The sequence below is a fragment of the Sorex araneus genome, chromosome 9, assembly GCF_027595985.1.
Source record: "Sorex araneus isolate mSorAra2 chromosome 9, mSorAra2.pri, whole genome shotgun sequence".
NCBI classification, from domain to species: Eukaryota; Metazoa; Chordata; class Mammalia; order Eulipotyphla; family Soricidae; genus Sorex; species Sorex araneus.
The window spans coordinates 35,153,405-35,169,142 of record NC_073310.1 but is presented as its reverse complement, the minus strand read 5'-3'; the positions used below and the strand labels follow the sequence as shown (position 1 = coordinate 35,169,142).

Below are 15,738 nucleotides of genomic sequence, written 5' to 3'. Positions count from 1 at the left end.
TTGGGCATCTACATTGATTTTGTATCTTAGCTATTGTACTAAGTGCTGCAGTGAATCATGTGTGCATATGTCCTTTTGAATGAATGTTTTTGCATCCTAGGAGTGGTTAGCCAGGAATGGAATTGCTGGGTCATATTGGCATCTCAATTCTTAGTTTATGTCCATACTGCTTTCCATAGGAGTTGAAGCAGTCTTCCCAGTAGTGATGAGAATTCTTATTTCTCCACATCCCTGCCAACATAGGTTGTTCCTGCTATTTTTGTTATGTGCCATACTTACTATTGTGAATATATCTCATCGTCATCTTGATTGGGATTTCCCTAATAATATGTGATCATGGGCATTTTCCCCAAATGCCTATTAGCCATCCAGCTTTCTTCCTTAGAGAAGTGTCTGTTCATAGGAATTTGGGGGCAGGGGTTGATTTGTGAGTACGTTATATATCCTGAATATTTGATGTGTTGAGTGTGAATATTTTCACCCATTCAGTTAGGTTTCTTTTGAATGGGATGGACTTTTTAATTTCCTTCTCCTCTGATTCATTATTTGCACATAGGAATGCAATCAATTTCTTTCTATTGACATTGTAGCCAACCACTATGTTGTAATCGTTTGTTGTTCTTAGCTTTCTTGTGGACTCATTAGGGACTTTTGTGTATATTATCATGTCCCCTCCAAATAGTAATAATTTGACTCTTTATTCAATTTGGATCCCTTTGACTTCTTTTTCTTGCCTTAATTTTGTTGCTAGAATTTCTAATATAATGTTGAATGAAAGCGTTGATAGTGGACATCCCTTCTTTGTACCTGATCTGAGCAGAAATGCTTTCACTGTTTTGCCATTAGGATTAATACTGACGATTCCAGAGAGATTATACACTGAGTAAGGTGGGTTTTTTTTTGTTTTGTTTTTAATTTTTTTAATTAAAAAAATTTTTACAGACTTACAAATTTTTGTGACTACGTTTCAATCAAACAATGTTCGAGTACCCATCCCTCTACCAGTGCCCATTCTCCACCACCAATGTTCCCAGTGTCCCTCCCACCACCTCCACCCCTTCCAACCTCTTGTTTCTGTGGCAGACACATTCCCTCTTACTCTCTCTCCTTTTGTTTGTTATAATATGTAATATATGCACTAAGCAGTCATCATATTTGGTCTATAGGCTACTTTCAGCACACATCTACTATCCTGAGCAAACCCTTCAACCATCATTTACTTAGTGTTCTCTTATCCATCCCACCTGCCTTTTCTCCCAGCATATGAGATTGACTTGCAAGCCTTGGGGCAATCCTCCTGGCCCTTGTCTCTGCTATCCTTATGTGTTATTCTCCTATTATGTTACTTTATATTCCACAGATTGGTGCAGTCATTCTGTGTCTGTCTCGCTCTTTCTGACTCTTTTCACTTAGCATGATACACTTCATGCTGATCCACTTATGTGCAAATTTCATGGTTTCATCCTTTCTAACAGCTGCATTGTATTCCACTGTGTAGATATGCAAAAGTTTCTTTAATCAGTCATCTGTTCTCAAGCACTTGTTTTTTTCCAGATTCTGGCTATTGTAAATAGTGCTTCAGTAAACATACAAGTGCAGATGTCATTTATACTGTACTTTTTTGCATCTCCGGGATATATTTCCAGAAGTGGTATTGCTGGGTCAAATGGGACCTCAATTTCCATTTTTTTGAGAAATGTCCATATTGTTTTCAAAAAAGACTGGAGCATTCGTTATTCCCACCAGCAGTGAAGGAGAGTCCCTCTCTCCCCACATCCACGTCAACACCGGTTGCTTTTGTTCTTTTAGATGTGTGCCAGTCTCTGTGGTTTGAGATGGTATCTCACTGTTGTTTTGATCTGTATCTCCCTGATGATTAATGATGAAGAGCATTTTTTCACGTGCCTTTTGGCCATTTGGATTTCTTCTTTGAGAAATTTTCTGTTCATTTCAGTGCCCCATTTTATGATGAGGTTGGGTGTTTTCTTCTTGTAGAGTTCAACCAGTGCCTTGGATATCTTTGATATCAACCCCTTATCAGATGGGTATTGGGTGAGTATCCTTTCCCATTCTGTAGACTGTCTGTATTGTAGTCACTGTTTCTTTTGAGGTTCAGAAGCTTCTTAGTTTAATATAGTCCCATTTGTTTGTCTCTGCTTCCACTTGCTTAATCAATGGTGCTTTGTCCTTGATGAATAAGGTATTTGCCTTGCATGCAGCTAACCTCGGTTTAATCACTGGCATCCCATATGGTCCCCTAAGCACTGTTAGGAATGATTCTTGAGTGCAGAGGCAGGGATAACTCCTGAGCATCTCTGGTCGTGGCCCCAAACTAAAAAAAAAAATCACCAAAAAAAGAACGGGAAATCTTAATTAATTCTGACTGTGGACTCCTTATAGAGAGCATTTGCTATCTTGAGTAGGTTGCTTTCACACCTATTTTGTTGAAGCTTTTTATTACAAATGAATGTTGGATCTCATAAAAAGTTGACTCAGCTTTGACTGATATGTTCATTTTATTTTTACATTTCCTTTTACTGATGTGATTATTTTGTTAATTGATTTGCATTAGTTGAACCAACCTTGCATCCCATCCAAGTCATAAACTCCACTTGACCTTGGCAGGGTTTGTTTTTGTTTTTGCTTCATTTTGTTTTGTTTTTATATACTGTTGGATCCAGCTTGTTACGATTTTTGTTAAGGGTTTTTGTGTTGATATTCATCAGGGTGACTGGTCTGTAATTTTCTTTTCTATAAGTGTGTCTATTTGCTCTGGATATCAGTATAATGTCAGCTTCATAAGCGTTGGGAAGGATCCCTGTTTCTTCAGTGTTTTGGGAGAGTTTAAGGGATAGTGGCAGTAGGTCTTCTCTGGCAATATGATAAAACTCACTAGTAAAGCCATCTGGACCAAGAATTTTGTTCTTGGGGAGATTCTTTATTATATTTTGACTTCTTGACTTGTGATTGGCCTTTTCAGATTTTGTTTCTTCCTCTTTCAAATTCCCTACTTTTTTCTCATTCAGTTTTGGGGAATTAGATCAGTCTAAGAATCTGTCCATTTCTTCTAGGTTCACCATCTTAACAGAATAAAGTTTTGCATAGAAATATCTCATATGTGGTCGAAGTATAGTTCTTGCCTTGCACATGGCCAACCCAGGTTTAATCCTAGTCATCCCATTTGGCCCCGCATGCAGTACCAGAACATCATCTTCTTTCTTAGCATAGGTCTGCTTTGCTATGAATTATCCCCTTAGTGTAACTTTTGCTATAGCCCATAGATTCAGATATCCTGTACCTTCACTCTCATTAGTTTCAAGCAATCTTTTTATTTCCCCCTTGATTTCCTCTTTATTACAGTTATTTAGCAGTGATTTGTTTATCTTCTAAGCGTTGCAAGTTTTCCTCTTCTTTTTTTGGTGATTAAAGTTTGAAATAGTACTTTGTATGATTTCTGCATTTGTAAATGTATGTATGCCTGTATTATGCTCCTGTATGTATTCTATTCTAGACAATGTTTCATGTGTACCAGTGAAGAATTTGTCCTTGACATTTTGGAGATAGAAAACCCTGTGTATGTCCATTAATACCAGATCTTCTAGCTCCTCATTTAAATCCATTGTATTTTTACTGATAATCTGTTTGATTTATCTGTCCAGGGATAAATTGGAATTTTAAAGTCTTCCACTACTGCTGTATTTCCAATCAATGTGATTCTTTAGGTCTGTGATTAAAGTTATCAACATTTATGCATTGGCCAATTGTTCCCATAACAAATAGTGTCTATTTCTGACTCTAATTACTTTTTTTAGGTTGAATGCTATTTGCTATAACTATAGATGTACCAGTGTTTTGTTGTTTTGTGTACCATTTTCTTGTATGACTATTTCAGATCCTCTCACTCTGAGCCTATGTTTGGCCTGTGTGATTGGGTGTTTCATATATGTTTCTTTTAGTTTTACCACTTTGTCAGATGTTGTTGTCATTATTTTATCCTATTCAGTGGGATGTTATTTTGTTTTATGATGTTATTACTTCTGCAGTTCAGAAGCTTGCTCTTTGGATGTAATCCCATTTGTTTAGTTTTACTTTCATTTTCCATGGCAGCTAATGGAATGCATCACCAAAATAGCACTGAAACCAGTATTTTGAGTGATTTGCATTTGTTTTCTTTGATATAGTTTACAATTTGGGATCTAAAAATCGAAGTCTTTAATTCATTTTTGAGTCAACTTTTGTGCATAATGTGAGATGATAGTGGTCTTGTTTCAAATTTTCACATGTGGCAGTCCAGTTTTCCTAGCATCATTAGTTGAAAACATTTTATTTTATACTTAAGGCTCAATTATTTTCAATTGTTTCTCTGTATATATGAGATTTCTCTATTCTCAGTATTTTTCCTGTGATCTATTTTTGTTTCAATATCATAGTCTTTGTTTCTATAGTTTTGATGTTAAGTTTGATTTGGGGGAGCATAATACTTGTATTCATTTGTTTTATCTTAGAGATTCTTTTTTATTCTATACAAAATTCTCTAATTTTTGTTCTGTTTAGTATCATTAAGGTTTTTGTCTTTTTTCAATTTTTTGGTGATATATATATATATATATATATATATATATATATATATATATATATATACACTACTGAAAGTGCAGGGGGCTATTCCTATTTGGAGATGGGTCATTCTCTAGTGCTCTGGGGACCATGTGCTCTGGGGATTGAATAATGGTCATAAAACAACTTAACTCCTTGTACTATCTCTTTGGCATTGTCATTGAAGTTACTTAGGTATTACATTGACATCATATAATACTTTGGGTAGGACAGTTATTTTTACAATGTTCACTGTATCACTGTAATCTCGTTGATCATCGATTTTCTTGAGTGGGAGCCAGTAACGTCTCCATCCTAGCCCTGAGATTTTAGCAGCCTCTCTTTACTCGTTCTTCCCAGCAGTGCCACATTGGAGGCTCTTTCGGGGTAAGGGGAATGAGACCCATTATTGTTACTATATTTGGCATATTGAATATGCCACGGAGAGCTTGCCAGGCTCTGCCATGCGGGCAGGATACTCCCGGTACCTTGCCAGGTTCTCCAAGTGAGAGAACTAGGCTATAAGATGTCACTTCCAGAAGCATTGTTTTATAGTCTCTGGATCTTGGCCATTGATGGGATTATACAGCGCCCAGGGGCAGTTTGTGGGTATGGCTGCCAAGCTACTGGAAAATGGGGGGTCTAAGTGGAGGAGGCCCAGTCCCAGTCTAGCAGGCTTGGAGATCTCAGCCCCGGGTCCTGCACACCTAGGTTCCTCTGCCGGTTTTGCAATGTTAATCATTCTAATTCATGATTGTAAAATACATCCTAATAAAGAGAGGCCCTGGTGGTGACTAAGAGTTGGAATTAGGAAAACCCAATTATGAAAATGACAAGACAAATTTGTGGAAGTCAGTAACTTAACATTCTCTGTGTTCCTTGTACCGATTGATATTTGACTAATGGACGGACAGAAATATTACTTACTTACATTTATGATCGTATGATTCTGTAGGACACAGAGGTTCTGTTTGTGTTGGTGTTCATAGTTAAGTTTTCAGTCACCCTGTGGTTTGTGAAAGGGACAAAAAATCAGGATGCAGGACTGTTCTTTCAGGAGACAATATGAAAAATTCATAGTCTATTTGTGAGAATAAATGCTGTGTCCACTAGTGTAGGATAGGAAATGATAAATGGAGCCTCCAAATTTAATAAATTTTCTAGTGTATCTAGAGAGTATCACTGTATCACTGTCATCCCGTTGTTTATTGATTTGCTTGAGCGGTCCAGGAATATGCTCACTCATGCGTGAGGCTCGGCTGGAGCGTGTGGAAAGTAGCCTGGAGCGTGGCAGCGGTGGGGTAGTGGAGGTCAGCTGCCAGGGTTGGGTCCGTTGGGGTAAGGAGAGCTCTCATTTGCATCCCTCTGGGGCTCCCCAAGTGAAAACATTCTGGCACAGAGTCCAGTGGCATGGTTATGGGGGCCTCATTTTACACTCCCTTCCCGGAGAAGCAGCTATGAGTTCTGGAAGGTGGCCGATGAGGAGATTATCTGGCGCAGGAAGGAGGTGGCTTATGAGCATGACCCCTGGGCCACCAGAGACTGGGGGAAGCAGGCAGAGGATCTCTGCACTCGGGTTCCATTGAGCCCACAGTCCAAGGTCACAAAGTTCTGCAGGTACTTACCTGCGTTCCTTCCAAGAGAAGCAGCCGTGAGTTCTGGAGAGTCGTGTGCATAATAATGATTATGTTGGTGGTTTTTTGTTTCTTTTTTTCCCATTGGACCCCTCCTGTAAGTGCTCAGGAGCTGTTCCTTACTCTGTGCTTTGGAGTTACCCAGGCAGTGTCAGGGATTTGAACCTGTGTTTGCAGCATGCTGAGGCAAACAGTCTTAACCCTTATACTATTTTTCCAGCTTATTATGGGGTCTATCATTGCAATCACTGAGGTTAAAGAGCAATTTCTTTTATTTCTTTTCAATCATTTGTGTATTACTAGTCCTCAAGATTGACAGTTTGTTAACAGTGTACAATTGTTTCTGTGTTTGAACAGATTCAGCATGCTTTGAATTGTGGTATTGAAAGACTATAAATATTAATTATCTTTGCAGTTTCGGGGCATACTTCTTATAAATTTCTTCTTTCTTTGAACCTAATAACTGAACTCAGTAGTTGTGAAGAAAAAACCAAGATGGTACTAGATTTGGCTCACATCAGTTTTTATCAGAGGTCTTTGTGGAAATATGTGTGTGGATTGGTGTGGAAAAAAAATATAGTGCTGTATGCACTGGATTTGTAAAGTTGTTGGGTGATATAATTTTATTGATGAAATTTGACCTAAAATAACTGTTTTCTTTAGTTTTAATCAAGATATAAAATAAGTTGTTGTGGGGCCAGAGAAATAGTACAGAAGGCAAAGCACTTGTAAGTGGCTGACCACAGTTTGCTGTTTGACATATATATATATATATATATATATATATATATGGTGCCCTTAACCCCTCCAGGAGTGATCCCGATGATCCTGAGGATACATAGAGCCAAGAATAAGCCCTAAGAAGAGCAGGGTGTGGCCCACAACCCCTGCCCCAAGGAAAAAATATGTTGTAAGCAAAAACTTCATATTGTCACTGTCACTGTCACTGTCATCCTGTTGCTCAAGCAGGCACCAGTAATGTCTCCATTATGAGACTTGTTGTTACTGTTTTTGGCATATCAAATACACCCCGAGTAGCTTGCCAGGCTCTGCCATGGGGGCGAGATACTCTCGGTAGCTTGCCAGACTCTCCGAGAGGGGCAGAGGAATTGAACCGGCGTCAGCCGCGTGCAAGGCAAACGCCCTTCTTGCTGTGCTATCACTCCAGCCCCAAAACTTCATGTTAGATATTTTATAATAGGGTTTATATAATATCCAGGTATGGTTCTTTGTTTCTTTTTTATAAGGCATCACACCAGCAGTGTGAGGTGATCTAGTACCATTCCCTTGGTGGCTTGAGACTAAAGCACAGTGTAGTTTTCTAGGGACAACAGTACTATGCCTAGGAGTGTTTCAAGGGCCATGTGGCAGGGAGCAAGCTCTGGGCTTTGCATATGATAAGTATGTGTCCAACTACTTGATCTACCTCCCAGCTGTTTACTTTTTCTGTTCTAAACTTTAAAAGTAATGGTATTGAGGAAATAGACTCAAATTTCAGGGTTTTATAGAATATTTGCTTTAAAATGTGTGTCTGACTCTTCGGTAATGAAAAGATATTATTTGTATGATTATAGAGGTAACAAGGGATAAATCCCCCATTACCCAAGGATGCGGAAAGAAATAAGTAAATTGTCAAAGAATGGTTTAGATCAGAATAGAGTAAGAACTTCATTGGCCATCATTATTATGAATTTGTTTTATTTTGTTTTTGCTGTACAGGGAATGGAATCCAGGCTCTCAAACATGCAAGGCAAGTCTCTACTGCTGAACTACACCATTATTATGAATTAATCTTAGGGGAAATATTTCCTCTGAAGATCTTAAGATTTTTATGAAATTCATTTGAAATAGCTGTGCATGAATTTGCATGTGAATTTATCTTTTTCTAACAAATTGCTGTGTGCATACAAATATAATGCATGCAATCATTTAAATAAATTACTTTAAAATAGCATTCAAATACAGATGTAGAAAATAGAAAATGGTGACAAAAATCTAGACCCTTAACTCTCGGTGTGAAGAAATTTTTGTTATGGTTGTTTTCTAGACTAGAACAAGTGAATTTAGGTAAATCAGATTAACAGATTCTTATTAGACCTAGTTTCTGTGTCCCTAAAGGTGGTTATGTCTTCATGACTGGACTTCTTTAAGACTAGTAACAGATCAACTTCTTTATATCACATCTTGTTTTTTATTAATTTCATAGAAATAAATTGCTGGGGACCCTCTATGTACTTACCTGCTTCATGGTCAAAATACAACATATTTCTTCAGAAAAAGGAGGAGCTCTATAAAATAAAGAAAATTTATTACATGCCTAGAGTAAGGTGTGTAGGTGACTCTAAAATGGAATATTTAAAAGAAAGGAAAGGAATTATGCACTCGAATTTTATTCCAACCCCAGAATAGTTGTATAATAAAGTTGTTATAGGGGTCCTGGTAATGTGTATTTGGGAAAGATTTTGTCTGGAACCCCAACCAACCCAAAGGCTTGGAGTTCTCTGAAATATAGAACCCATCTGAGGAACCAGGAAAAAATTTTGATAGTCAGGATTCCACTGGAGAATCTCCTAGGAAGAGATTGCATTGCAGGAAGAAGGGCCAGGCTGAAAATGTCAAAACCATCATTACCTTTTAAGCTCTAACCCTAGACTCACTCACTTTGAGTGAAATTAGGGGAAATGTCTAAAAATAACTTGACAGAGGAAGATGTGCATTTCTCCAACCTGGAGTTTCCTTTACCTCTGCCTGAGATGTGCAACTTTTTTCTTTTCCTTTGTGGTGTGCATTCTCCACTGTAGAGAAGCCAGTGTTCTCTCTTGATCCCATAACTCTCTTTTCCTCCCCTCATATTTTCCAAATAAACTTATGTTACTCAACTGTTTATTTCCTTCCTGAAATTCCTTTATGCAAGGGTAGGCAACAGATTGTAGAAGGAAAAATCTGAGCAGAGAGACACTGGACTAACTTCCTTTTCCTGAAAAGAGCCAAGTCCATGCTCTAGCCTGAGGCCATGGCTCCCCAAGAAACCCTTCAGCATTGCAGATTAATTTCTGCTCCATGAACACCTAGTGGAATTTAGAGATAACCTGGTGACATGCAAAGTCTATGTCTTCTGGGAACTGGTAGCAGCCTTTATCAGTTCAGTCCTGACACTCCCAAGGCATTTCCCACCATGGTGACCTTGGTGGGAAAAGAAAAAAGTGGTAGATTCCTCTCTCAAGGCTACTACTTTATTCCCATTTCATGTACATCACCTACAACAATCAGGAGAAAAATGTGCACAACCAGCCTAGAGCAATATGAGCAATCCTAGAATAGAATACACGGCACTTGCTTTTGTAAAGTTGATGTTTTTGTGTGTATCATTTTTGGTCACACTCAGCTATGCTTAGGGATTACTCCTGGCTCTTCACTCAGGAATTACTCCTGACAGTGGTCATAGGACATTATGGAATGTCATGGATCAAACCAGGTTGGCCTCTTGCAAAGCAAACACCTTACTAACTGTACTATTGCTCCGGCCCCTCAAAGCTATATATATTTTTTAATTGAATCACCATGAGGTACACTTACAAAGCTAACACCCAGTTCCCCACCAGTGTACATTTTCCATCACTAATGTCCCCAGTATCCCTCCTCGCCTCCCCGCCTACCCCCCACCCCTGCCTCTATGGCCGACAATTTCCCTCTTACACTCTCTCTACTTATGGGCATTATTTGTTTGCTTGTTTGGGCCACGTGCTGCCCTGATTGGTTTGGGGTAAGTGTTTGCTCTGAAGATTGAACTATCTCTCAGGCCTTTCAAGACTAATTTCATAGCCTTTTCCAAGCTCCCTCACTTAGGGCTTTCTGTGAAAAAACTATTTCATAGAATGCCTTACTAGGAGTTATCAAAGAAATAGGACTGTGAGTTCCTGATGGTCTACTTCATGTATAGTCTTACCAGGCAGGATATTTGGTCCTTCTGATACCTCTCCTAAGGATATTGGGTTTTATGTGATTTCTAATCTCATCTTGGCTTTATGACTTCTTGAAATTTGTTTGGTCCCCTGACAGCTACATTACCTGATTCTTTAATTATTTTGCAGATAAACATATTCATAAAGGAGGATACAATTATTATAGTGTCATCAGTAAAACTTTGTAAGGTTTGGGTTCACTTTTGAGAATATGTTTGGGTGAAGGTTTTACTAAATTCAGGTATTTGTTAATGCATAACAAACCACCCTAAGACCTAGTGACAAAACTCAACAACTACAAGCTCTCTTAATGCCTCTAAAGATCTGCAAGGTAACTGGACACAGCCACATATTATTTAGGTCTCATTTTTCCCTCAGTTTTAGTTAGATGCCCTCTGGCACTTACGTCATTTGATGGTTCCTCGGGGCTAGGTTTCTCTCATGTGTGTAGTCTCATGGCGTCTTTTTTCCATATGACTTCTTCACAGGGAAGTCAAATGTCTTACCTGTTGACTTAGGGCTCACAAAAATAAGCATTTCAAGAGGGAGTAAGCAAAATCTGCTAATCATTTTAAAGACAAAACCTGGTCTGCAATTATATATCTTCCATTATTTAGTGGAAAATTTTTACTTCAGGTGTGTTTTTATTTATTCAATGTTGAAAGTTTCTGTTTCTCCAATCCAGGGGACACTACACATCCAGGTAAAAGAAAGCTGAACTGTCATCTCAAGCATTGCACAGGATGCTTCTCAAAATGAATGTTCTGCACAAGTTTTTGTCATTTCAGGACTACAGTCTGCTGTCTGGAGTGAGTTGGAGGCAACAACTGTAAATAATGAAACCTCCCAGCTCAATTTCCCACCCAACATTGGGAAGAAGTGACAAGACTTTAGAGGTCTTTTTTCACCTTTTTGCCCTGCATTGAAATCATTAGGCACTAAATTGGAAAAAGCTATGCTCCTTGCAGAAAAGTCATTAGCACAGAATCTAGGTAAATGACCAGGAATGAGGAAATACACCAATAATTATCACATTATAATCTCAATGTGAATGATAGGCACTCTCAGTTTCAAAATGAGAGAGTACAATGAGTGGCATGAGGTTGGATTCTCCAGGGCTTATTTTTAGAAATCATTGCTATATTTGTATCTGTATTTGTATTTTTAATGTATCCGATAACTAAAATAAAATATCCACTGCTGGATTTCTGGAGGAAGAAGCTAACATGATTCTTCTTAGTTTTTTAGTTTCCAATCCCCTCATGCAAACAAGTTCAGATACAATTATGGCAGGGAGACTGTTCCCACCTAAAAATTCCATTTAAAGGAGTGCTAGAGGAATCTTAGGCATTGAGAAGAATGAGAAATCTTACCAGTAGGGTTATTGTTTGAGTATTGTTTGGTTTTCAGAAAGGGGGAGCAGATTCATTCAGTGTTCTTTACTGGAAGTGCAAAATATAATGTGTAAATGACAACTTCTTGTGACCATTGAGATCAGTTAGTCTACCTCTGTCTAACCCAGTGTTTCACAAGTGACAGTGGGACTAATCCAGGAGGTGGCTTTAGTAGTCTTGGATACAGTTTGGGTGGAGGAGTGCTTTGTTTGTTTGCTTAAAGAAGGTAGATAACTTTTTTTTTTTATATATAAAAGAAAGAGCAGGTAGGCCAATTGAGTTTGGGAAACTTTACCATGATATTAATCTTTAATTCCTATAGTACATTCCATGTCATTTATAAATAGAATTCTGCTTTTTTTTTCCTGTAGTGTCAGAAACAATTGCTTTTCTTTTAAGAGCTTCTAAGTGTATAGGGTGGTATCCAGATTTTCCTGACCCTGAATTTCATCATGTTATTGCAGAACTTGCAAATAGAAAGACTTCCCAACCAGAATGTTCCCCAAAAGAAGGTAGTGTCCCTTTTGGAGAAGACATGCTAGATCCTCCTCTTAGCATCACTGAAATAAATGTAGATACTGGCGCTACCTGGCATGAGCTACAACCCAGCCATGCTGGTGAGTGAATGCCTGTCCTAATCTGTAGAGCTATTCCATTCTTCCTTGCTTGCTTCCTTCCTTTCCTCAGCCTCCCTTCTTTGTGTTTGTTTGCTTTTTGTAGCGTCATCTGACTATGCACAGGGCTTATTCCTGACTTTGTGCTTAGGGATCACTCCTAGAGGGAATGAGGGAACCATAGGGAGTGCCAGAATTTGAACCCATGCTGGTGACATGCAAGATAAGTGCTCTACCTGCTGCCCAACACTGAATTCTTTAAGCTCTATACTGTAATGACGCTACTCCATTCCAGGATTTTATTTTAGAAATACCAATTACTGCTTCCCTTGCTTGTTTCCTTTGATTTCCCAATGGCTATTGGCTGAAGTATACCAATGTAAAATCTATAGGCTGAAGTATGCCCATATAAAGCCTTAGTATACCCTTCCAAGATCATGCCAAACTATTTCTACAGCCTCATTTTCCTTTTCTTCCTCCAATAAAGGTGGGTGGGTGATCATAAGCTTTTGTTCTTAAGTTAATATGTCATTGCTTTCCTCTATAGTTAATCAACTCGAAGCTTTGTTTTGCCAACAAGCAACTCAGGAAAATGAGGTATCTCTATCAAGAAGACAAAACGTACCCTCTTTGGTAAGTATTGATTTTTGTAAACCTGACAAAAAGCATTCGTTTTCTAACTAACTTTTAACGTTTTGGTGTCACTGTAGTAATGCATGTTATCAGTAAATTCTGAGTAGGGCATGCTTAGCAGGATAAAGCTATAAAAGGAAGTATCTTCTAATTTTGATTGAAGACTTTTTTTTTTTAAAGAAATATTTTATTGAACCACCGTGAAAACAAGAAAAAAAATACAAAGCTTTCAGGTTTAAGTCACAGTCAAATACTGATTAAACCACCATCCCTTCACCAGTGCACCCGTTCCACCACCAAGAACCCCAATACACCCCCCTCCCACCCCACCCCCCATCTAAGTAGCTGATGATATTCCCATTATTCTCTCTACATATTGAGTACATTTCATATTTCCATACAGAACTCACTATTGTTGATTGGAAATTTTCCCCAACAATCAGGCCTGCTGAATAAGCATCATCTAATAATTTCTCTTCCTTGGTAAAAGTGAAGACTTTGAGTCCGCGCGGCCGCTATTGTGGCCGCGCGGTTTTGGGTTTCTAATATTTTAGCTCAGTTCACAGTCAAAATGGATGGCTGCAAGAATCTGCTCTGGTGCCAAAATGGGTTAGGAGACCTCAGGATCACAGTCAGTAGGCGGGAGGCTCTGCTTCTCGTGCCGAGGCTCTTGGTTCATCTCTGGGCGGAAGGCGCGCCGGGAACACCTCCCCTCCCAGGATCACCTACAGGCTACGTCACTAAAGAGAGTCCTACCTCCTGGTGGAGGGGTCTTAGAGGGTGGCTCTCACCGCGTGGCTGCTGCCGCTGCCGCCATTTTCGCTCAGAAAAATGGGGTGGAGAGGGAAAAAAATCCCTCCCCGGGCTGCACGAGGTTGTAGTTCAGTTCACAGTCAAAATGCATGGCTGCAAGAATCTGCTCTGGTGCCAAAATGGGTTAGGAGACCTCAGGATCACAGTCAGTAGGCGGGAGGCTCTCGAAGAGAGACTTTTTTACTTTTATTATTCATTTGAAAAATCTGAGAGTTAAAGTAGAACAGATCAATTGTTTTGCATGTTAGCAAATATAACAAAGAACAATAAAGAAAAATATTAAGCATTGCTCCAATTTTTGCTTGTTTTTAAGCCACACCTGAATGTGCTCAGGACTTATAAGGCTCACTCCTGACAGGGTCAGGGAACCACATGGGGTGCTAGGGATTGAACCTGGGTTGGCCGCGTGCAAGGTAAATGCCCTACCTGCTGTACTATTTCACTGGTCCAAGCGTTGCTTCTTTAAAAGTCATATCTATATTTGGTTGTTGTTTTGTTTAGTATCTGGGGGTATTGAGGGTAAGTTGGACCATATCTGGCTGTACTCAGGGCTCACTCCTGGCTCTATACTCATGGTTTACTCCTGGCATTGCTCAGGGGAAGCGTATACAGACAATGTCAGACACATACCTTACCTGCTCTACTGTTTCTTTTTTTTTTTAATTTTGTGTCCTCAACTTAAAACCTCTGCTAATAGAAGGCTACCATCTTGCTTTTTGGGGGTGAAGATTGGTGGGTTTTGGCGGCAGTGCTGGTCAGTGGATCTAGGCATGCCAAACACTCAGCACATTGATCTGTCTCTCCAGCCCTATTTTATATTACTTCCAGAATCTAGTAGTTATATATTTCCAAATACTATTTATTTGAATATGAAAACTGAGTATTAAATCCTTTTCTATATTTAAAGATGTATTTTTTTGTTTTATATAGTTTGTATATAGTTTTATATATATTTTGTCTTTGGGTACTCAATTCTAATTCATTGGTCAGAGAGCCCATCCTTATTCCAGTACCATGATTTTTTGATGGTTTATAGAATAATTTCAATTTAGGTAGTGAGTTGTCTCCCAGTTCCTTATTTCTCAGTATATCTTTGGCTCGTTGGGCTATCTTATGGTTCCATATAAACTTTATTATTGATCATTCTGAGTCCTTGACAGAATTTGGTTTATATTTTCATATAATTATATAAATCTGTCTTTAAATATAAAGAAACATATATGATAATTTAGGTAGGATAGTCATTTGGGTAGTATTTATTCTTCCAATCCATAAACAGGTAATATTTTTATATTTCATAAGGTCTTATGTCTCTTTCTTAAGTGGCATTGTTTTTATGGTATACATGTCTCATATCATTTATTAAATTGCTTTCAAGGTCCTTGATGTTTTTGGACACTATTTTGAATGAGTAGACTTTTTGATCTCTTATTAGTTAGCTATTTGTATATAGGAATGCAGTAAATATTTGTGCAATGAATTTGCAGCCAGCCATCTTATTATATTGGCTTATTGTTTCTAGGAGCTTTATTCTTTTTTGGGCCATCTATGTGTATTATGTCATCTACAAGAGCACTACTTTGGTTTCTTATTTTACAATGTTGATGCCTTTGATTTGTTTTTCTTACCTGATTGCCATTTCCAGAACTTCTATTGTTATATTAAATAATTGTGGATAGAGGGCTAGAGATGTAGTACAGAAAGTAAGGGACCTGACTTTGATCCCTAGTACCCCATATGGTCCCATGAACCTTTCCAGGAGTGATTTCTTTTCTTTCTTTTTTTTTAATTTATTAAATCACCATGAAATACAAAATTACAAAGTTATTCATGATTGAGTCAGTTTCTGAGCACAGTGCCAGGATTAGCCTGTGAGCAGTGTAGGGTGTGCCCCCAAAACCAACAAAATAAGAAAAGGAAAGAAAGCAAGAAAGAAGGAGTGGTTACAGAGAACATTCTTGTATTGTTCCTGATCTCAGAGTTTAATTTTCTCAATATTAAGAATCATATTGGCTGTAGGTTTCTGTGTAATGGGCATAACTACCTAGAGGCAGTTTTCTTCCACCTGTGTTTTATATGATCATATTCTATT

The 15,738-nt window shown here is 38.4% G+C and overlaps 1 protein-coding gene across 7 annotated transcripts in view; it reads left to right on the top strand.

Annotated features, from left to right (window-relative positions):
• SDCCAG8 (SHH signaling and ciliogenesis regulator SDCCAG8) overlaps positions 1-15,738 on the top strand; it is a 108,719-nt gene that overhangs the window by 3,806 nt on the left and 89,175 nt on the right. Inside the window, exons 2-4 of one of the 7 annotated variants that reach the window (XM_055147515.1) lie at positions 7,950-7,980; positions 12,051-12,203; positions 12,748-12,833. In XM_055147515.1, coding sequence (XP_055003490.1) covers positions 7,953-7,980; positions 12,051-12,203; positions 12,748-12,833 — 267 coding nt within the window. In that variant the 5' untranslated portion in view covers positions 7,950-7,952. Of the gene's footprint in view, positions 1-7,949; positions 7,981-10,877; positions 11,185-12,050; positions 12,204-12,747; positions 12,834-15,738 lie in introns of those variants that run through there. The other 6 variants (XM_055147514.1, XM_055147518.1, XM_055147517.1 and 3 more) reach the window with 6 other exon arrangements.